At 39.0% G+C, this 23,084-nt stretch overlaps 2 protein-coding genes across 44 annotated transcripts in view; one reads left to right on the top strand and one right to left on the bottom strand.

Annotated features, from left to right (window-relative positions):
• Positions 1-23,084, bottom strand: part of KEL (Kell metallo-endopeptidase (Kell blood group)) — a 311,760-nt gene that overhangs the window by 139,227 nt on the left and 149,449 nt on the right. The gene's annotated exons all lie outside the window — the stretch shown is intronic.
• LOC112650900 (prolactin-inducible protein homolog) lies at positions 13,484-20,257 on the top strand. The gene is made up of 4 exons (XM_025433817.3): positions 13,484-13,643; positions 15,582-15,687; positions 19,601-19,715; positions 20,032-20,257. Exons 1-4 carry the CDS (start codon positions 13,549-13,551, stop codon positions 20,151-20,153), a joined length of 438 nt encoding a protein of 145 aa, XP_025289602.1. The 5' UTR covers positions 13,484-13,548; the 3' UTR covers positions 20,154-20,257.

The raw sequence follows: 23,084 nt of genomic DNA, 5'->3' as shown, positions 1-23,084 counted from the left end.
GCTTTGGAGAAGATGGGATTTGAGTATCAGAGTCCTAGGGGTAGAAATAGGGATGGGTGAATAATACAGGGGCAGGCAACACATTCACAGATGCAGTAGATCACAGGGACATGTTCAGGAACTTACAGAAGTTTGGTTTGTTGGAACATACATTTCTCTATGTGGCACAGGCACATACTGTTTCTAACATCCAAGGTTGTTGCCTGAGGGTGGGGTCTATGTGCAGGATAGTAGGGAAAAAGCATGTAAAAATGCTTCCCTCATTACCCTCCCTACATCTCTCAGTCTTGTTTCTATATGGTTTCCTTCCTTCAAAATCATGCAATAGTAATGTTCAACTATTTCCTTAATAAATAATATCTTATTTGAAATATAAGTAAAATCATTTAAATTTTAAAATGCCAAACCCTGCATTTGCAGAGATGCTGTTTCTAAGATGGGTCCATTGTTTCTGTTTTTGCTTTTGTCTGCTCAAGCAATTCCTTACTGGGGGATTTGAGAACCCATGATCTACTAAATTCTAAAACTCCAACCTCATTAGAGCTTCAGTTTAAATTCATAACTAAAAACTCTTTAAAACTCACTTCAGGAGCACCTGGGTGGCTCAGTGCTTGAGCATCTGCCTTTGGCTCAAGTCATGATCCCAGGGTCCTGGGATGGAGTCCCACATCAGGTTTCCTGTGGGAAGCCGGCTTCTCCCTCTGCCTAAGTCTCTGACTCTCTGTGTCTCTGATGAATACATAAATAAAATCTTAAAAAAAAAAAAAAAAAAAAAAAAAGCACCTCACTTCAGGGCAGTGTTACAATATCTTTAGGCTCATTTTAGACCATGTTGTGAACTGTCCATCTTCCTGGCTATCTTTTTAGCCTTTGGGTTTAACTCAAACTGCTATTCCCCAAGAATGTGGCCTTTAGCCCTAATCTATATACATTAGGATCTCTATATCATTGATGGAATCTCAGCATTTCCTACAGGACTTTATAAAAATACCAAATTCCTACATCATTTTATCAAATTCCTGAATCAAAATCTTTTAGTATGGAGCCCAATAATCTATTTTATTTTCAAAGCTACACCAGAGATCTGGATGCAGCTAGCCCAGCACTTCCCTACTGGCCCTAGAGTTCACCAGTTCACCAGTTCACCTTTGGTCTACAAAGAATCTGACAGACTTAGTTTCTTCTCAGCCTGAACTATTCAGACTTCTTCTTTCCTACTATGACCTATTTATACCTTAACCTTCTGCTCCAGGCTCACCCATCTAGGTACTCTCCAGGTTCCCATCCCCATGGATAATGTAGCTCTGAAGTTCATTCATGAAGGAATGAACAAGATACCTTTGTATAACTTGAAGTGAGGAATATAGCTTTCTCAACTTGGGCACTAAAATCTCTGCTGATTAAAAATGTTGCTATAGAGGGATCCCTGGATGGCGCAGCGGTTTGGCGCCTGCCTTTGGCCCAGGGCGCGATCCTGGAGACCCGGGATCGAGTCCCACGTCGGGCTCCCGGTGCATGGAGCCTGCTTCTCCCTCTGCCTGTGTCTCTGCCTCTCTCTCTCTCTCTCTCTCTCTGTGAGACTATCATAAAAAAAAAAAATTAAAAAAAATGTTGCTATAGAACATCTTTAGGGGCATTCCAGGTGGCTCAGCGGTTTAGCACTGCCTTCGGCCCAGGGCGTGATCCTGGAGACCGGGGATCGAGTCCCATATCGGGCTCCCTGAATGGAGCCTGCTTCTCCCTCTGCCTGTGTCTCTGCCTCTCTCTCTGTATCTCTCTGTGTCTCTCATGGATAAATAAATAAAATCTTTAAAAAAAAAAAAAAGAACATCTTTAGTAACACTAACTTTGAAGTACCATATGTCTTGAAGATGGTAAAAAAAACAAACAAACAATAATATGAGAGGAATTTGAACATTGCCAATGATATATTTAAGTATAATGGCCCAGAGAGTGGGAAATGTTAGCTAGCCAAAAAAAATATGGCATCTCTGGCAAGGAGCAGCACAGAGTTTATGTTAATCCTTCTGACTCTTGCATCATTAATCCAACAACAATAGTACATGAATGGGAGCTATCATTACTCCAAGGGCAGGTCAAGATTTAAAATTATCCTGAACTGAAATGCAACATGTGGCAAATTCCTTCTTAATAATTCAAGAAGGAACAGGTAACATATTCAAACCATGAAGTAAGACAACAGTACCTTATTCTCACACAGTACCAGAAATGGAATCCTGAAAGGTAAATGTCATAATCAGGAAAATACAAATCCTTGAAGCAAACCAGTGCCTGGACTTAGTTAATAACCAGGTGGAATGTATCAGTCTGTGAGGGTCAGGTGCATTGAGAATGACAGCTTACTGTTTTGTAGATACTTGTAAAATATTCATAGGAGCACAAATTTCTACTGACAAGTAAATACTTCTGATTTTGTTACCAAGGGACATTATTACTGCATTATTTAGCCCTAAAAACTCTTTCCCAGTTGGGATTTTGTAACATCAACCCCTATTAAATATTTGACCAAACACCCAAATTTGAGAAAGGCTCCAAAAAACCTTTTGCCATAATAACTATTCTGGTTCCAACTTTACTTTGATATATTTCTCCATGAAAGTTAAGGCACATCCATGTTGATGAAACTACATTCTGCAATCAAAAATAACACTAAGTGTCATTTTTGAAAAGAAATTAGTACAGAATCACACTGCTAGTTAAGGCAGATCTAGACTTTAAACTAAAGTCTATCTGATTTTAAGACCTGTATTCTTGATTACTCTGCTACTTTGCCTACTTCCAAATGAGTAAGAATTTATAATTACATGGAAAAGACTTATTTAGGTATTTCACATTGGGTGTATATAAATGGGAAATAAGTTTATGATAATGATCTCATTATCATTAGTCCTTAGGTATATACAAATAAAAACTATAATGAGATTCAATTACACACATTCCAGACTAACTAACAACAAGAAAACTCACAAAAAAACAGTGTTGGTGAGGATGTGGAGCAACTGGACTTCACACACATTGCTGGTGAAATGAATAGTGGAAATATTTTTTGGCAATAGCTGAAGTTGAACAACTTGATACCCTATAAATGCTGAATACCTCATGACTAGTCAGTGCCATTCCCAGATACAGTCAATTCTGCAGTAACACTTGTTTTGTAAGCTTGAATTTGTTTCAGTTTGATTGATTTATTAGGAAAACAATTAGAGCATAATAAGAATTTCAGTTATCCTTACAGATAGTTTTACAAGATAGAAATACAAGATGAAGTAGAAACTATACCCAGCTGAACCAATCCATGAAGGAATACACAAAACACACTACCTACCTAAAACATCTACCAGCTACCTCAGTTCACTGGGTGTGTTATACTACAAGGTTGTATTTTATTACCCCTCTGTAATTACAAACTTTTCTATATAAGCAAACACACACTGAACATCCCAAACATATCTGAGTGTGCTTGTTCAAACTGCCAAGCACTAAAAACAAAAAAAGACAATACTATTTATATTGAGAGAGTACCTTGAACAAATCCTGAAGAAGTGGCTTTTTAGTGCTATTAGTTGCTGGTCTAGTGATTTCAAGCATCACTATAATTTCCAAAGCCTTCAGCGCTCCGGTGAAACCACAAGTGCAGATGAGAAAGCTACAAAAGGATCTCTCTAGCAGTGATCTTAAACTTAATTGAAGAGGAGGGTATCACTGACAATATTTTTTAGTGTTCTGCCCTTATTCCCATTTTTCTCATAATTTTATGGGTTTTATTGTGACATTTTCCTTGGATTTTTTGGAACACATACATTATAACAGAACCGTATATACCCAAAATAAATGAGTAGGCATTTGTACTTAAAACATGTGCAAAAAACAAATAAACAAACATAACAGTTTTCCTAACGTTCATTACAGTAGAATGGAGAAAAAAGGTATATATTTTTTTAAATATTTTTTTAAAGTTTTATTTATTTATGATAGTCACACAGAGAGAGAAAGAGAGGCAGAGACATAGGCAGAGGGAGAAGCAGGCTCCATGCACCAGGAGCCCGACGTGGGATTCGATCCCGGGTCTCCAGGATCGCGCCCTGGGCCAAAGGCAGGCGCTAAACCGCTGCGCCACCCAGGGATCCCGAAAAAAGGTATATTTAGATAATATTTTTTAAATGATGGAGAAGATTTAATTACTGCTAAGTGCAACAAACTAGATAAATCCCACAGAAATTATGTTGAGAAGGCAGTCAGATCCCAACTAGTATAGGTATGTGTGTGTGTATGTAGGGGTGTGTGTGTGTGTGTGTGTGTGTGTGTGTATAAAATCATATGTAAATTATTTTATTGTATGAAGTTCAGGAATAGAAAAAAATAGTCTTTGGTGATAGAAATAGACATTTTGGCTTAACATTGGAGGTAACTGACTTGAAAGAGGGCACAAGTTTTTGGTGTACAAGAAATAATCTGCATCTTAATTTGGGTGATGGTTTCAGAAGGGTATTGTAAAAATCCATCAAGCTTTACTTAAAATCTGGTCATTTTATGTATATTAAACCTCAAATTTTTTACAGAAAAAAATTATTTTAAAATATGTGAAAAATATATGAGAGAATTAAAATACACAGTAACAATGACATACAAAGTTGGAGATAAGAGTAAAGGAATTAAATGATTTAAGGCTTGGCATTGTCCAGAGATGATGTAATTAATATTAGATTCTCTCATATTATATATGTATACTAAAATTTCTAGCCTAACCACAAAAAATACTAATAGATTGCATAATGCAAAAACTAATATAGAAGAGAAATTGAATAATAAAAAGTGTTACTGATTCTAAAGCAGTAAAAAAGAATAGAAAAAGGAACAATGGAGGTAGGAAAAATATAAATTATATCCTTTGATAATAATTAAAATTCAAATATATCAATTATTATGTCAATGATAATTAAATTAAATGTCTAGATTAAAACACTAATATTTTCAGACTATATAAAAATTCCAAAACTCAGTTATATGCTGTTTATTTTTTTTAAAGATTTTATTTATTTTTTCATGAGAGACACAGAAAGAGAGAGGCAGAGACATAGAGGGAGAAGCAGGCTCCATGCAGGACTCCAGGATCACGCCCTGAGCCGAAGGGGGACGCTCAACCACTGAGCCTCCCAGGTGTCCCTGCTGTTTGTTTTTCATGCTGCTTATTAAAGATGGTTTGCAAAGTTAAGAGTATGAAACGACTGAAAATAAAAAATGCAAAAGGATTTACCAGATAACTAACTAAATGTAGCTGATGTCATTATATTAATATTAGATAGAATAGATTTTACGATCAAAAAATTAGTAGGGCAAAGGGACAAAGTTTATATTGACAAAAGTTCATTTCATGAGGAAATATAAAAATCTTGAATTTATATATACCAATAACCTAGGCTCAAAATTTATAAAGCAAACTTTTATAGAATAAGAATAAGAGAAATTATAGGGCAGCCCCGGTGGCGCAGAAGTTTGGCGCCGCCTGCAGCCCAGGGTGTGATCCTGGATACCCCGGATCGAGTCCCACATCGGGCTCCCTGCATGGAGCCTGCTGCCTGTGTCTCTGCCTCTCTCTGTGTGTCTATGAATAAATACATAAAATCTTTTTAAAAAAAGAGAGAATTTATAAATCTTTAATTGTATGGGGCCCCTGGGTGGCTCGGTGGATTAAACATCCTCCCTCAACTCAGGTTATTCCCAGGGCTGGGATTGAGCCCTGCATCAGGCCCAGAGCCTACTTTTCCTTCTCCCTCTGCTGCTCCACCTGCTTGTGCTCTCTCGCTCTCTCTCTGTCAAATAAATCAATAAAATCTTTAAAATTTTTTTAATTGTAAAAGGATTTCAGCACATCACTCAATAATTTATAGGAAACACTAACATAAATTTAGTAAGAATATAAACTATTTAAACACAATTTTTAAAAACTTACCCGATTAGATACATTAAAAACCATGATATTCAAAAAAAGATATATGCAAAACCACTTTTCCACATGGGTAAAATGATGGAAATTATACAGCATATATTAGTTTCCAATTGCTGCTGCTAAAATTACTGTAAATGTAGTGGATGAAAACAACACAAACATATTGTCTTACAGGTCCAAAGCTCATAGGTCCTAAATCAAGGTATCAGCAGGTCTAAGTTCCTTTTGATGGCCCTAGGGGAGAATCTGTTTTCTTTTTCAGATTCTAGCTTTGAAATAAATTTATAGCTTTAAATATATATTACAGAAAAAGAAAATGAAAACCATTCAAGCAGACATCCAAAGAAATTAGAAAAAATAGCAAATTAGACATAAAGTAGTAAGAAATAGATGAAATAGATAGAAACATAAACTAAAAATAATCTATAGTGTCAAGAGTTTTTTAAAGACTAATAAAACTGATAAATACCTGTAAAGACTAATTTTTCAAGATTTATTTATTTTATTTTAAGGAGAGAGAGCACAAGCACAGAGGGGAGGAGCAGAAGGAGAGAGAGAGAGAAATGTCAGCAGACTTCACAGTGAGCGCAGAGCCTGACAAGGTGCTTGTTCCCACAACCCTGAGATCACAACCTGAGCAGAAACCAAGAGTCAGTCACTTAACCCACTGCCACTCAGGTGCCCAAAGACTAATTTCTGAAAAGGGTAAAAAATGTGTAGGTGGAGGATACAATTACCGATCCTGCTGATATTAACAATATAACTAGAATATTATGTACAAGTTTATGCCAATAAATTTGAAAAATTATAAAACATAGAGTAATTTCTCTTTGTCAATATTGCTTAATAAAACATAGCTTTAAAAAGTAAAGAAAAAACAGCTTGAATAATCCAATAATTAATTATTAAAGACATTGAAATTATATCTTAAATTTCTCCCACAATGAGAACACCTAGCCCTATTATCTTCACCAATCACTTCTGCCAAATATTTCAAAAGTAAATAACAACAATTACATACAATTATTCAGGAGAATAGAGAAGAGCACTTCTCAACTCAACTTATGAGTCCAGCTTAACCCTGATAACAAATTTTTATAAATATATTATGAGGAAGTAAAATTACAGGTCAATATCACTCATGGACAGATAATCAAAGATACTAAGAAAATTCTATCAAACTAAATCCACCTCCTTATTTACCTATCTACATATCTATATATTCACCTACATACACCTATGTATGTATGTGTGTTAATATGTATGTGTGTGTGTATATAAATACATATGTATATACACTTAATACCATTATAACCACTTGGGTTTATTCCTGTAGTGAAAGGTTGGTTTGATATTCAAAAAACAGGGGCTACTAAAAAAAATAAAAAAATAAAATAACCAACCATCAAACAAAAAAAAAAAAACAGGGGTACCTAGGTGGCTCAGTCAGTTAAACATCTGCTTTCAGTTCAGGTCATGATCCCAGGGTCCTAGGATTGAGCCCCAATTTGGGCTCCCTGCTCCATGGGGAGCCCGTTCCTCTCTTTCCCTTTGCCTGGTGCTCCCTCTGCTTGTTCTCTCTCTCTGTGTGTCTCTCTCTCTCTGTTAAATAAATAAGTATTTTTTAAAAATTCAACAATGAAATTCTCCATGTTAACAAAATAAAAGAGAGAACCATGTAATCATATCAATTGGACCGAAAAACTTTTTGATAAAATTCATTCTTGGGGTGCAAGCATGCAGCCCGTTAAGAGTTTGACTCTTGGTCTCAGTTCAGGTCATAACCTCAGGTTTTTTGGATTGAGACCCACGTTGCTCCATGCTCAGCCGGGAGTCTGCTTAGGATTCTCTCTCCCTCTCCCTCTGTCCCCCTTGTGCTTGTGTGCTCTTACTCTCTCTCTCCAAAATTAAAAAAAAAAAATCATTATCTACCTATGATTTCTTAAAACTTATCAAACCAGTGAATTAGTATTCTATTGCTGCCATAAAAATTGTGACAAACTTAGTGTCTTAACCAACACAAATTTATTATCTTGGAGTACTATAGATTAGAAGCTCAATATAAGTCTCACTGGACTAAAAAATCAAGGTGTCCAAGGGCTATGTTCCTTTCTGGAGGCTTAGAAGGAAAATCCATTTCCTTGCTTTTTCCAAGTAAGTCTGTCCTAATTCTTGGGCTCATAGCCTCCTTTCTCCATCTTCAAAGCCAGTAATGTTGCATCTCTCTGACTCTTAACTGAGCAAAGCTGAAAATGTTTCTCTGGTTTTAAGGATTCATGTGACTAAGTTAGGCCTGCTTGGAAAATCTGGATAATTTTCCTACCTCAAGATCTTTAACATTAATCACATCTGCAATGTCCTGTTTGCCATTCAAGGTAAACATATTTGTAGGTTCAGTAGATGAAGACTTGCACTTCTTTGCGGGGTGGGGGAGACATTTTCTGCCTACCCCAACTAGTAATAAAAGGGAACTTCTGTAATCTAATAAATAATACCTACAAACATCCACACCTAGCATTAAATTTAATATTGCACTATTAACAGCTTTCACTCTGCAACCAGAAATGCCACAGCATATCTTCAATGATCACTTCTGTTGAACACTGTACTGGAGATTCTAAGTGGTTTAGTAAGTCAAGAAAATATATAAAACTATAAGGGAATAAAAAACGTGCTATAATAATAAATGATATATTTGAGGATCCAAAAGAATCAATGAGAAATGATAAGGATTATCATGTGTTTACAAGATTTCTGGATACCAGATCAATTTACAAAAATAATTGTATTTCTATATACCAGTAACAATTAGAATATGAAAAATTTTTAAGATTTTTAAAATTGATTTATTCATGAGAGAGAGAGAGGCAGAGACACAGACAGAGGGAGAAACAGGCTCCATGCAGGGAGCCTGATGCAGGACTCAATCCCAGGACTCCAGGATCATGCCCCAGGCTGAAGGCAGGCACTAAACCACTGAGCCACCCAGGGATAAGTGAAAGGACATGCTATCTTTATGGATTTTTTTGTAGACTTTTACAATACTCATGAAATCCACAAGCTAATTTTTAAATACACATGAAATGCAAAGAGTCAAGAATAAGGGCAAGGTAAGAAAATCTTGAAGAAGAACCAACTGGAAAGAATTATCATACTGGATGTCATGAGTAATTCTTTTTTGTTTGTTTGTTTTGGGTTTTTTTAACACTATTTTTTAAGTAGTCTCCATACCCAACATGGGGCTTGAACTCACAACCCTGAGATCAAGAGTCATATACTCTACTAACTGAGACAGCCAGAGTAATTTTTTTAACATTGTAATCATTAAAAGAGTGTGAAATTGGCATGATGAAAACAAATAGAACAATATCAATACTTGGGTGCCTGGGTGGCTGAGGATCTCCCTCTTGATTTTTGCTCCAGTCATAATCCCAGGGTTGTGAGGTCAAGCCCCACTTTGGGCTCTGCACTGGGAATATAGCATGCTTAGGATTCTCTCTCCCATTCTCTCTATCCCTCCACCCAAAATATGGATATCTAATTTGCAATGAAGTTGCAAAACTATGAGAAAAATATGTTTTTCAACAACAACATAGAGATCATTGAAAATCCACATGGAAAAAAATAATCTTAGTTTCCTTCTCACATCAAACACAAAAAGCCATCTATAAGAGGACAGTGGATCTAAATGTCTAATGAAACAAAAAAATAACCCTCTAGAAGATAAAATTAGTATTTTCATGAACTTGGAGCAGAGAAAAAAATTAACCATAAATTAATCATAAAGGAAAAAAAGGATACATGTAAACATTAAAATTAAGAGCATCTATTCATCAAAAGACATCATTAAAAGAATGAAAAGAAGTATATACAGAAATCCTAGAATCAATAAGACAAGCAACTCAGTTGAAAAATGGCTGAGCCCCTTGAATAGGCACTTACAAAAAGGAATATATGATATCCAGAAAATATGTGGTAATCACAAAAAAATCTAAGTAGTAAAATCACAATAAGCTCCACTGCATATCCATTAGAACAGTTCCTACTCCTGAGGTCTTGTACAGTGGGGAGGGAGGGTCAGATGTCAAAAGTACTCAGTGTATAAGAAGTATTGAGAATGGGAGAAACACCATGGTGGAGGGTATAGCACACTGACAAGAGACACAGAACTCTCTAGCAGCTACCTTTAAGAGGAAAATGTGCAGATTGAGAAAGACATTAAGAAAGATGTCTGTGGAATGTAATGTGTAAAACTTCTCCATATCTCCGAAAGTATAATGATAGTAAATAACTTTGATATTATTTAAAACTTCTGAATCAAATTGTTATTTTATCATTTTTAGGTGTGTTTGCTTGGATGCTTTGTAAAATCTATGGATGGACAAAAGCAGGTCGTACAAGTGCCCACTCCATTTAGGTTAAACCTGTAAAATGCTTAATAGTCCTCATTAAACAGAAACTAATATTACAATTCTTATCACATCCTATTAAATTTGTTATTTTGACTGCCTCACCCATTATTTTCTATCTTATTCATTTCTGTATGCCCATCACCTTAAACCTCTCTGTAAAGTTAGGTGCTCAATCAATATTTGTAGTATAGATTATCTGAAAAAAACTAGGTAGGGGATCCCTGGGTGGCACAGCGGTTTGGCGCCTGCCTTTGGCCCAGGGCATGATCCTGAGGACCCGGGATCGAATCCCACATCGGGCTCCTGGTGCATGGAGCCTGCTTCTCCCTCTGCCTGTGTCTCTGCCTCTCTCTCTCTCTCTCTCTCTCTCTGTGACTATCATAAATAAATAAAAATTTTTTTAAAAAAAGATGCAAAAACTAGGTAGATGATGGGTAGAAAGATTAATTCATAAAAAAAGGATGGATGCTAATTGATGTTCACATCAATTTTATGAGGAAACACCTTATCATGGTCAGCTCTGGAAGATAAATGCTTGCTTATAGTAGGCCTTGTATTTTCCTTCTTTGGGACTCTATTAGTGTTTGGGCCTCCTCACGGGGGCCTTGTCCTCAATGGCAGGCAGTGGAGTAGCCTGCATTCAAATTCTGGTTCATCCAAAGATGTATCCACCATAAAGTTAGTGATGTGAAGTCTCAGGGCACCTTACAACCTCTCCCAAAGTCCTGTATCTGTATTTTATGTTTGAAAATTTGCATTCTATTTCTGAAAGAGATTCCCAATATTGTAAAACAAAATTTTTGGATTCCACTAAACGTGGATCCAAACTTGGCTCCACCAATTACTGGCTATGTGACTTGGATTCAGCATATTTATCTATGTGCCTCCATTTCTCCATTTGTAAAATGGAATAAAGCTGTCAATCTATTCCATAGCATTGTTTTGAGTTGAATAAATACATGTAAAAAAACATTTTACATATGTTTTACATATGTTACATATAGCACAGTGTCATACACATAGTATGCGTGTTCACTGTGCATTCGCTTCTTTAACTCCCTTTGTTGGTCATTTCTTATCTTCATTTTTTGTGACCTCTGTCAGGTTTAGGACCACCTTTCTCTTTGCAAATTTAGCCTATGGCAAGCTTCTCTTTAAACTTTAATCCCTTCCCCTTGCACCTGCACATTCTCTTCCATGAGCCTCTTCAGTTGTTTATAATCTGATTTTATCAAACTCTATTTGTTTTTTGAAACCTACCAGACCTGTTCATTACTTAAAGGACATGAAAATTTTGGTTTCATTTTCTCCCCCAGGAGGCATCTAAGGATTAGTTTTCTAAATAATAGCAAGGAGAAAAAAAATAGCAAGGAGAAGAAGATATTATCCTCAAACTTTTGTCATAAATAACATTCTGAAAACTTTCCAACATACCATCTATAGAACTGCACCACTTGCTGAGATTCTATCTTCCCTCTGAAATTTTGATCTTTTCAGATATATTCAACCCCATGAATAGTGATGCCTTTGAGTCAACTGTGGAACAGACTCAGGACACATGGATTTTTGCCGGTGGACTTGTGTAGTTCCTAAAACCAAACTAAAACCAAGGTTTGCCTGATACTGTTCATCTCCATTCAGATCTTCAATGCAGTGTGGGTAGCAGTTGAAATTAAGTTGCAGTGATTTATTGGCTATTAGCCTTCAAACCATATCAGTTGCTAGCATAAATAGTTATTGCTGATTTAGTCATATCTGCAAACATTTACATCAGACTAAAATACTGGGAAGTCCTATAATCAAAAATACATGATGGAATAAAAGATAAAAAACAGCCTGTAAGCATCTTCACCATGTTCCATTATTCTTTGGTATCAATTTCCATGATACCCTTGACCAATATGTGACCATCATTTTAAAAATACTGATTTTGGGGGGTCTGGGTGGCTCAGCTGGTTAAGTGTCTGCCTTTGGCTCAGGTGTCCTTGGATTGAGCCCCATATCTGGCTCCATGCTCAGTGAGGAAGACTGCCTCTTCTTCTCCCTCTCCCTCTCCCCTTGTTCATGCTCTCACTCTGTCTCTCTCAAATAAATAAATAGAATCTTTTAAAAATATAATGATTTTTAAACTAAAATATACATAAATATCATCATGCAGTGCCTCTCAAAATTATGTTCCATAGATAATAATCTGTCTTATATCCCAGGAATTTATCATCTACTGAAGCAACACTGAAGCATCTTGAAGCCCAGCAAAAATGACATAAAAAATCCAGTACCACATGCCCAGCTGCCTTATCTTCTCTACTCTCCATCTGCCCTTCCCATCTGGAATGCCTACTATATTGTGAGTTTAGAACCTGATTTCACCCCAAAGATTCAAATACACTTCCAACCAATATTTGTTGCAACCCTTTCAACATTTATTATCCCTTCTCAAACACCAGCTGTATTGGGATGCTCAAATAGAACCAATAAAATGTGTGTGTACACATTTGTGTGTGTGTGTGTGTGTGTGTGTGTTACAGCCTCTAATGTTAAGGACTCAACAATCATGACATATTCGTGTCACCCAGTTCTATGATCTTAATTCCCCATCATCTAGAGCAGCTCACCTTTAGTTTTCTCCCCTTTCATGATTGGTGGTGGCCCCTAGGAGAATCCTGATCAACTTAGGAGCCCTATAAAATTTTTTTGAAGAACATTTCCTCTTGAACTTACTACAAGGGGATTAAGCAAAGATGTCCTATAGCTGTGATCTGAAATCTGCTACCACAGGTTGGGTTTTCTGCCTCAGAGACTAGGAGAGCACACTGTTTTTAAGGCTACATACAGCAGGCAGAGAAAAGAAAATAGTTCTGTAAACTAGAAAAGAGCTTCTCTGTCTTTTGAGGTCCTGCACATTCTGAGAAATTCTGGATGCTAAGTAAATAAGGAAGGATAATCTAACTCCTCTCCCAATCTGTAACAATAGCTGAATGTTGACTTTTTCCATAGAAAAACAAACTTTAGCTCAGCAAGGAAAGGGCATGGGTGGGAAGGATAATTGGGTAACTGACCACATGGATCCTCTTGGCAACTCTCCCACTTCCTCGATCTGCATATAAGGAGTATGCTGGGCACCGGGGCCAGTACTTCTCTAGGACATCACATCCTGTCTCCTCCAACATGCACCTTCTCCAGCTCCTGTTCAGAGCCGGCCCTGCCATTCTGCTCCTGGCTTTCTGTCTGCAGTTCAGGACCAACAAAGCTGAGGAAGACACGTGAGCCAAGCCTTTCTCTCCCTCACAAAAATCCCTTCAGGGAGGGCTCCTAACCTAGCCTGGAAATCTGTTTATCCCTTCCTGATGTCCCTGAAACTTAGTCTTAGGGAATCTCATAAATCCCATGTCAAGTCCCACTTCTCTCCTCTTAGGAAGCTCTAGTAACTTCCCTCCTATATTCACTTGGTGCTTTTAGGTTGTCCAGGGAAACATGGCTCCCAGCGTGCATAAAGCCTGTAGTTAACAATCAGTCTTGCTCTATGGCTCTGGTCCACATCCTGTCCATAGTCTTTACCTTTATTAGATTTATGCTCAGTGAACTTTACATTCTCATACCTTGCCTCCTAGAACAGAAGGTTTAGCAGGTCTATGAGTTCCAATGATAGCTTTGAGCAGTTTTGGCAGGACTCACTAAAGGATCAGAGGCCCTGATCACTGAGCCTTGATACCATAGTCCAAGGTTGAGCTAGCCCAGCAGCTTAGACATTCTGTCCTATTCTGAAGCCCAGAGACAAAAGCAAGTACACACTCACCCCACTACCCACACTAGGACCCAGGAGCACAATTTCAGAAGCCAAATCATTGAAGGTACATATTTGAAGCAAGCAGGAAAACTAGGCAAAATGAAGTCGGAAATGGAGCCAGGGTCTGGGGGAAGCAAGGACACTTAGAAATTCTAGAGGGTTTTCTCTATAGAAGTATGGTCTTAAATGCTGGGTTTTTGGATTGTGATTCTGATGGTACCCTCTGTGACACAACTAGATACCCTGTCCTGGAGTAAACCATTCAGAGTTTTTGACAAGTCGGTGTAGTGCAGGCAGCGTCCTAAAAAACCTTGAGTAGGGACAGGTTCAGAGGTAAATGTCACCCCGTGTAGCCCTGAGGGGGCAGCAGTTGTCGAAATAAGCTGTGCTAATTAGGGTGATCAGCCATCCCTGTTTGCCCAGGAATTTCTTGGTGTTAGCACTGAAAGGCCCTCATTTCGGGAAGCTTCTCATTTCTGGGCAAGCTGATCCAATCACTCATTCTAGCTAAGTGGATCATCTTATGAATCCTAAATTCATTTACAAATGACAGGAATTTTCACACGCCTTTCCTGTGCACTGAGCACCAGAGTAACTGGCACAAGCAATGAAGTATCTCCAAAATCAGAGATGTTTTATTCTAGGAAAATGAGACCATAAGGCATTGCAGCCAAAAACCTGAATTCCCTCTTGTCCCACCCAACACCAAAGGAGCTCAGCCAGGAGTTTCCGGGAGACAGAAAGTAACTTTCCTGGTCCTGAAACCAGTTCTCCATGACAGAAGAATCTTTGACTTCTCTCTGCCTCCATTTCCTTTTCCCATCAGATTGTGTTATGTGCCTTGAAAGTAGGGTGGCATCTAAAGCTCCCAAATACGGTCATGTGTCCAAATTAACTGCAGACATACAGGAATACAAATTCTTAGGCCCCACCAGGAACCAAAGAAGGAAGAGCTCAAGGATGACTCAAAATTCCTCCAGTGCATTAAGATGTTTATAGTTTAATAGGATTCTGTTGTTACGGAATATTGTACTAATGATGACTTGAACCCTCCCACTTAGTGGACAATCAATAGAACCTGCAGGATTTTGTTTGGAAAAAATGACGATGCTCAATGGGCACTAAAGAGGGCATATGAGATGAGCACTGGGTGTTATATGTTGGCAAATTGAATTTAAATATAAATAAATAAATAAAGCATCAAAGTTGATTAAACAAAACAAAGTCTGTAGAAAATAATCAAACCAAACAAGAACCAAAGATTCCCAGGGGTTATGATGCTCAGCAAATGATTCAGATCTCATCATTCCCTTCCCCTTGCACCTTCCCTGTTCCCTCTGCTCTGCTCATTGTGCCCCGATCTCTTGTGGGCAGACCTTTGATCTCTGTCCTGCTTCTTTCTTCCCATAACCAGCCGAAAAGTGTTATCAATGGAAGTGCAGATGCCCAGAAAAGCAGCACCAAATGAAGAAATCTCTGTGACAGTTAGAGTTCAAACAGAATTGAGAGAATGTATGGTGGTAAGTAGAGGCCTGGGGAAGTGAACTCAAGAAAAATCTGACTCCTTAGTTATGAATACAATTAGACTAATCTCTCAGTTTAATGTTGCATATTATACTTAATAATAGGATGAATAACAATCCTTATGCTCCCAATTCTCACACATGTTATGCTACTCGAGCCTCAGAACAATCATCAGATCTTGGGGCAGATTACTATTCTTGTTTTACAGACGAGAGCCTGGTCCAGAGAGGTATAGGAAGGATGAGAAGGAAAGAAGGAATGAGTAGTGAGAAAAGTCCAGCTAAGAGGGAGAAGAGAGGAAAAGGCATAAGGGCTGGGGGAGGAGAGGTAAGAATTCCTCCAAGTCCTGGGCATGATTGTTCGAGATGAAGGGTGGGATAGGAGGTTCTGACAAAAAAACCTGCACCCTCATCCAGTGGTTTGAGGCAGGTGGGCAGAAGAGGTATGGTGCCGAGAACACATGGGATACGACTGCCTCCTCTAGAGTAAGCTCTGAGCAGAGGCTGTGTTTATCACCCCTCTCTTTGCTCTTCTGCTCTATCATCACAGGTTCATCCTTGTTCCAGCCTCCTCTCAACAAGGAGCCCACACTCTCCTCACCACTTTCTCTAATTCAGCAGTTGTGGGAGGGAGGTCCAATCCTTTTACTAGATCAGAGGTTCTCAAATGGAAATGTGTGTTGAGACTTGCCTGTGCACTATCGCTCCTGTCTGGCTGTCTGGGCCATGAGGAGAAGGGACCTGTGCCGGTTTAGTCCATGGAGACTCTTCCCCAGGGAAGAGTGTGTCCTTCTCCTCCCTGCCAGCAGCCTTCTCATGTGTTGTCACACACACACACACACACACACACACACACACACACACACACACAATTTGCCCCTTGTTAGCTGGCACTGTTCTAGGGCCAAGACCCAGATGTCTCCCCTTGCCTCTTTCTAGAATAGCACTCTCTCAGGCAGCACGAGTGTTTCCCTACAGGAGTTTCCTAACTCAAATTAGATTTAAGTATGATGATTAAATCAAAAACAAAATTAGGAGCATGAGGATTGCTATTCATTAGAATATGTCCTAGACATGGCCCCATACCTGTAAGAGAAAGACTCTGGTCACTGAGTAAAGAACAGCATAGCTGCTTTGTCAGATTTGTCTGTTTACACCTCAAGAATTTGCACCTTGTATGTTGATTGGAGGTGGAAGGGAGCCACATCATAATCTTTCAATTTTGTTTATTTATCATAACCACAGGTGACAAAAGGAATGAGAATGTGTGCATAAAAGTCCTGTGATCATGGTAGTTTCTGGTGATGATAATAAAAGTCTGTTTCTACCTCTGAGAAAGTGATGAGTATAAAAAAAAAAATGTGTTTAATCAACAACATCCCACATAAAATAATTCTGTGCTGCTGTGGCTAATAGGACTATATTTTAAGAACAATGCTAATTACAATAAAAAGGCAATCTTTAAAAACTTACCCAGGTACAAGGAATCTCATAAAATAAATGATATCGCAAATTAGAATTTATGGGAAATTTTGTTAGTCTGGTCAACCAATTTTTTAGACTTTTTTAAAAAAGATTTTACCTATTTATCTGAAAGAAAGAGAGCAAGTGAAAGGAGGAGGGTGGCAGGGAGAAACAGACTCCTGGCTGAGCAGGCAGCCAGTGGGGCTCTTATGACCTGAGCCAAAGGCAGCCACTTAACTAAGTGAGCCATCCAGGTGTGCTTGTGATTAATCAATATTTATTTGTAGCTTCCAATATAAAAAAAATCTGTCTATAAAAACATCTTCATATTTTTAAATGCTAAGAAAACATAATTCTTCTATGTGTGAAGATTCTAGTACCGAACCCTCATTTTTTAAACAATTGTGTTTTTACAAGCAAAGTTTTGATCAAGTGAGGTATTAGGATCACAAATTTAAAATAGATTATACTCTCAATCGTGTATTGGATTATAAAGATTGTATAATCTTTTTTTTAAGATTTTTTATTTATTCATTAATGAGAGGCACAGAGAGAGAGAGAGGCCGAGACACAGGCAGAGGGAGAAGCAGGCTTCACGCAGGGAGCCTGACATGGGACTCGATCCTGGGTCTCCAGGATCATGCCCTGGGCAGAAAGCGGCGCTAAACTGCTGAGCCATCCGGGCTGCCCACATTGTATAATTTTTTAAGGTTGAAGAGAATTTACGGCAAACCACAGTACTTAAACATTTGTGGTGTAGAGCATTTTGCTGGTCTCGTGAAGTCTAGGGAACATATCAGAAAATTGCTTTTAAATGTGTGCCTGAAATGCATTGGATTATACAGGGAAACTACCATCATGAAACACAGTGATCGGATTATTAAAAACAAACTTTTGAGGGGTGTCTTGGTTGTTCATTTCACTAAGTGTCTAACTCTTGATCTCACCTAAAGTCTTGATATCAGGGTCCTGAGTTCAAGCCCTGTGTTGGAGCTTAATAAATAAATAAATAAATAAATAAATAAATAAATAAATAAATAAATAAACAAACAAACAAACAAACAAATAACTTTTAAGTTGGTACTATTTACATTCTTTATCAGTACATTAGCTAAAAAGGCAATATATTTAAAATGTAAACAAGTTAAATTTTATTTTATAAAGATTGTCTATGTAATGGCTCTTGTTGCTCTTGTTGCTCACCTTGAATAAGTAGCTTCTACTGTGTACTGGGTTTTGACAAGTGGATTCCAACGGATTTGGATTTTTTTGTTTTGAGTATTTAAGTGCTGAAAATTCTAATCCATTGGAATAAACTGTTGTAAATGCCAATAAAAAGGGAAACCAGGCAACGGTAGGTTTCTTGAAAGAAACGCCAGGATCTCCAAAGTAAAATTCTAACGGTGAGAATGCTTGAATACACTGTTTGTAGCTGACAGGCTATTCGGTGCACGGTTGCCAGTTAGCTGGGCAAGCCTCAGGAGATGGGCAGACGGCCCTGGCCATGACCATGCAACCTCATGATAATGTCCCTGGGTTCAAGGTAGCGATCAGAACAGGCAATATTCTGAGTTATATAAACCTATAAGTGATGCAAACATATCTACGTTTCTCTCCATGATAAAAATCACGCTTATGGCTAATGCCACTGAGGATTGTTGATGACGTAACAGAACACTTAATTTTAGTGACGGGTTAATAAAGATACAATTTCTTTCCATCCGAGTTCACAGACTCAGTGAATTCTATCTACAGACCCCTGAGGGTCTATACACCCCAGGATAACACCCCCTTGCTGGACACTAATCAGACAAAAGCTTCCTGATGCTGCTGAAGCTTACATATCTCAAATTGTAAAGCCCTCTCAAATTAAAAAAGGAAAAAGAAAATTTACCTTCGAGATTTTGCTTGTTAATCTAACCAACAGTTTGGTAGGAGGTAACGGTTTCCCTCTCACAGCTGAGGAAAGAGAGACTGAGAGCTGTCACTTCAGTCATCAAAGCACGATTCTGGCAACAAGTCCTGGTTTTGGCCTCCCTACGCAAAAGCCAAGCTGTGGTCACAGACAGGTTCCTGAAAGCCCTAGCCAGGGAACCAAAGTAAATCTGCTCCCCAGATGAAGGCTGCCCCAGAATGTGGTCTCCTTGTCTTGTCAATTCACTAACTCTTCCCATCAGAGCCAAGCCCCATGGTAGCGCTATAGCAGGAATTTGAAGACATGTTGACAGGAAATCTTCTCACATAGACTTTAGTTCCCAAAATGATACTACAAAATTGGACTCCACGGTGCCTCTGGTCTATATCTGTACCTGTTCTTTGTGCACGAAGGATGTTGTCCTCCTCCTCCTCCTCCTCCTCCTCTTTCTTCAGATTCCCTTATCTTTCTCTCCCTTTACAACTCCCCAGACTAACACAAGGTCCTCTCTTCCCACCTCCTCCTCCTCAGATTCAATGTTCCCTCCTAAGTCGCAATCCAATGGAAGGGCCTTTTAACTATGTTTACACTGCCTGTCTCTGTGACAGTAATCCAAGAACTTTCTACTGGGACTTCAGAGTCAATAGTAAGTACAGGGGTCATTCAAGGGAAGAACGATCTGCTAGGGTGGGGGAAAACATAAAGAAAGATGTGACTCCAGATGTGGAGCAGAGTGTTGGGGCAGAAGGGTAGAGACAAAGGAGGGAAGAGGGGAGAGTAGATGGGGACTATGCCCAGGCGTGAAAGGTGAGAGGTTGTGTGAGAAAAGCTAATAAGGGAGATACATTTGCAAATGATTTGGGGAAACTGCGCCCTAGTGGGGAGGTGCCTGAAGCTAGGAGAAAAGCCAAGAAATGGGGTTAGACTGTTATCAGAGAACATCTTTGTCCTTTCTCTTTCAGAAACGATGTCAATAATAGCATTGACCCACATTATTGATAAAGAAGATATCTGCCCTTTCAAAGCAGTGGTGCCCAATGGACCAAAATATTTTTATATGGTGAAGAACATAACAGTATCTTGATCTTGTTGGAAGCTCTTGTCTAACTACCCCCCAGGGTGGTTCCACAAAGAAAACTTGGCTGGAGTATCTGTTGTGGTCTGTGAAATAAACTTCTCACAAACTTCTCTGTGTTCAGTTGTGTCTTCTCTTCCAAATCTACCCCAAAGGAGCCTCAGAGCCCCCAGAATTTCTAGAACTTTGTTCTCTCAAAGAACTGTTACTGAGGAGAGTTTCTCATTGCCCACTGGTATGCAGAGTGAGAAATGAAGAAATAAAGAAGACTCATGGAATCTGAAATTCTCTGGGTTCCTAAATATGATGCCTTTTCCCTATACCCATGACCTGTGTTTCCCTACTACAGGGGAAAACTCAGAAAGCTAGGTAATGCCAGGTGTTAGTGGAAAATGAGGGGCTCTGGGAGCAATTAAGCACTGCTGATGGCCTTTTGGAGAAAACCATCTGATATTACTTAACCAAATCAATTCTACACCTACCATATGACCCAGCACCTGCACAACTAGAAGCTACAGTAAGAGACCCTGGGCTCATAGGCCAGTATGTTCTAGCTATGGAAAACAAAGCACCACTGAATAGCCAATGTTCTAAAATATATTCCTCATCTTGAAGGACATCCCTATAACCCTAAACAGTGTGATCTCCAAGCTATCTCCTTTGCTGCTCATTTATGAGTTTTATCCAGCATGCTGTAGGCAGCCAGTAGTTTCCTGATGATGCCATTAAGGGCAAACTGGTAGATTCCTTGATCACATGCCCATCGTGGCAAGCCTTTCATTAAAAAATTATATATAGGGATCCCGCCGCCCCCGGGACAGGCAGATGCCGGGAGGGCCCAGGACGGCAAGGACGCTCCCGCCCTGAGCTGAGCAGATCAGCGCCCCGCCCCGGAGCCTCCAGGCCCTGCAGGCCGAGTGCTTCATAGTTCCTGTGGGGGCTGAATCCAGGGCTCCAGAGCTGCCGCCGCCCACCGGAATTGTTCCTCCTGCGGCCTCACGGGGTAAACAACCCCCACTGAGCCCTGCACTAGGCAGGGGGCAGAGCAGCTCCCCCAAGTGCTAACACCTGAAAATCAGCACAACAGGCCCCTTCCCCAGAAGACCAGCTAGACGGACAAGTTCCAGGGGAAGTCACGGGACTTAAAGTACAGAAGATACAGAATCAGAAGATACTCCCCCGTGGTTTTGTTTTTTGTTTTTTGTTTCTTTTTGATTTCTGTTTGCTTCCCCCACCCTTTTTTCCCTTTCATTCTTTTTCTTTCTCTTTTTCTTCTCTTTTTTTCTTCCTTTTTTCTTTTTCTCTTTTCTTTCCTTTTTTTTTCTCTCTCTTTTTCTCCTTTTCCCAATACAACTTGTTTTTGGCCACTCTGCACTGAGCAAAATGACTAGAAGGAAAAACTCACCTCAAAAGAAAGAATCAGAAACAGTCCTCTCTCCCACACAGTTACAAAATTGGATTACAATTCAATGTCAGAAAGCCAATTCAAAAGCACTATCATACAGCTACTGGTGGCTCTAGAAAAAAGCATAAAGGACTCAAGAGACTTCATGACTGCAGAATTTAGATTCAATCAGGCAGAAATTAAAAATCAATTGAATGAGATGCAATCCAAACTAGAAGTCCTAACGACGAGGGTGAACGAGGTGGAAGAACGAGTGAGTGACATAGAAGACAAGTTGATGGCAAAGAGGGAAACTGAGGAAAAAAGAGACAGACAATTAAAAGACCATGAGGTTAGATTAAGGGAAATAAACGACAGCCTGAGAAAGAAAAACCTACGTTTAATTGGGGTTCCCGAGGGCGCCGAAAGGGACAGAGGGCCAGAATATGTATTTGAACAAATCATAGCTGAAAACTTTCCTAATCTGGGAAGGGAAATAGGCGTTCAGATCCAGGAAATAGATTCCCCCCCTAAAATCAATAAAAACCGTTCAACACCTCGACATCTAATAGTGAAGCTTGCAAATTCCAAAGATAAAGAGAAGATCCTTAAAGCAGCAAGAGACAAGAAATCCTTTACTTTTATGGGGAGGAGTATTAGGGTAACAGCAGACCTCTCCACAGAGACCTGGCAGGCCAGAAAGGGCTGGCAGGATATATTCAGGGTCCTAAATGAGAAGAACATGCAACCAAGAATACTTTATCCAGCAAGGCTCCCATTCAAAATGGAAGGAGAGATAAAGAGCTTCCAAGACAGGCAGGAACTGAAAGAATATGTGACCTCCAAACCAGCTCTGCAAGAAATTTTAAGGGGGACTCTTAAAATTCCCCTTTAAGAAGAAGTTCAGTGGAACAATCCACAAAAACAAGGACTGAATAGATATCATGATGACACTAAACTCATATCTCTCAATAGTAACTCTGAACGTGAACGGGCTTAATGACCCCATCAAAAGGCGCAGGGTGTCAGACTGGATAAAAAAGCAGGACCCATCTATTTGCTGTCTACAAGAGACTCATTTTAGACAGAAGGACACCTACAGCCTGAAAATAAAAGGTTGGAGAACCATTTACCATTCAAATGGTCCTCAAAAGAAAGCAGGGGTAGCCATCCTTATATCAGATAAACTAAAATTTACCCCGAAGACTGTAGTGAGAGATGAAGAGGGACACTATATCATAGTTAAAGGATCTATCCAACAAGAGGACTTAACAATCCTCAATATATATGCCCCGAATGTGGGAGCTGCCAAATATTTAAACCAATTAATAACCAAAGTGAAGAAATACTTAGATAATAATACACTTATACTTGGTGACTTCAATCTAGCTCTTTCTACCCTCAATAGGTCTTCTAAGCACAACATCTCCAAAGAAACGAGAGCTTTAAATGATACGCTGGACCAGATGGATTTCACAGATATCTACAGAACTTTACATCCAAACTCAACTGAATACACACTCTTCTCAAGTGCACATGGAACTTTCTCCAGAATA

Source organism: Canis lupus, chromosome 16 (genome assembly GCF_003254725.2).
Source record: "Canis lupus dingo isolate Sandy chromosome 16, ASM325472v2, whole genome shotgun sequence".
Taxonomy (NCBI): Eukaryota; Metazoa; Chordata; class Mammalia; order Carnivora; family Canidae; genus Canis; species Canis lupus.
Note: the sequence above shows the minus strand (reverse complement) of the source record. Positions and strands in the feature narration are given on the sequence as shown.

Excerpts from the sequence above, each read along its gene's own strand:
- LOC112650900 (XM_025433817.3), top strand. The coding sequence starts at position 13,549 with ATGCACCTTCTCCAGCTCCTGTTCAGAGCCGGCCCTGCCATTCTGCTC. Across the intron at positions 13,644-15,581 it reads AACAAAGCTGAGGAAGACAC|CCGAAAAGTGTTATCAATGG; the intron begins GTGAGCCAAGCC and ends TCCCATAACCAG. Across the intron at positions 19,716-20,031 it reads CTGGGACTTCAGAGTCAATA|AAACGATGTCAATAATAGCA; the intron begins GTAAGTACAGGG and ends TTTCTCTTTCAG.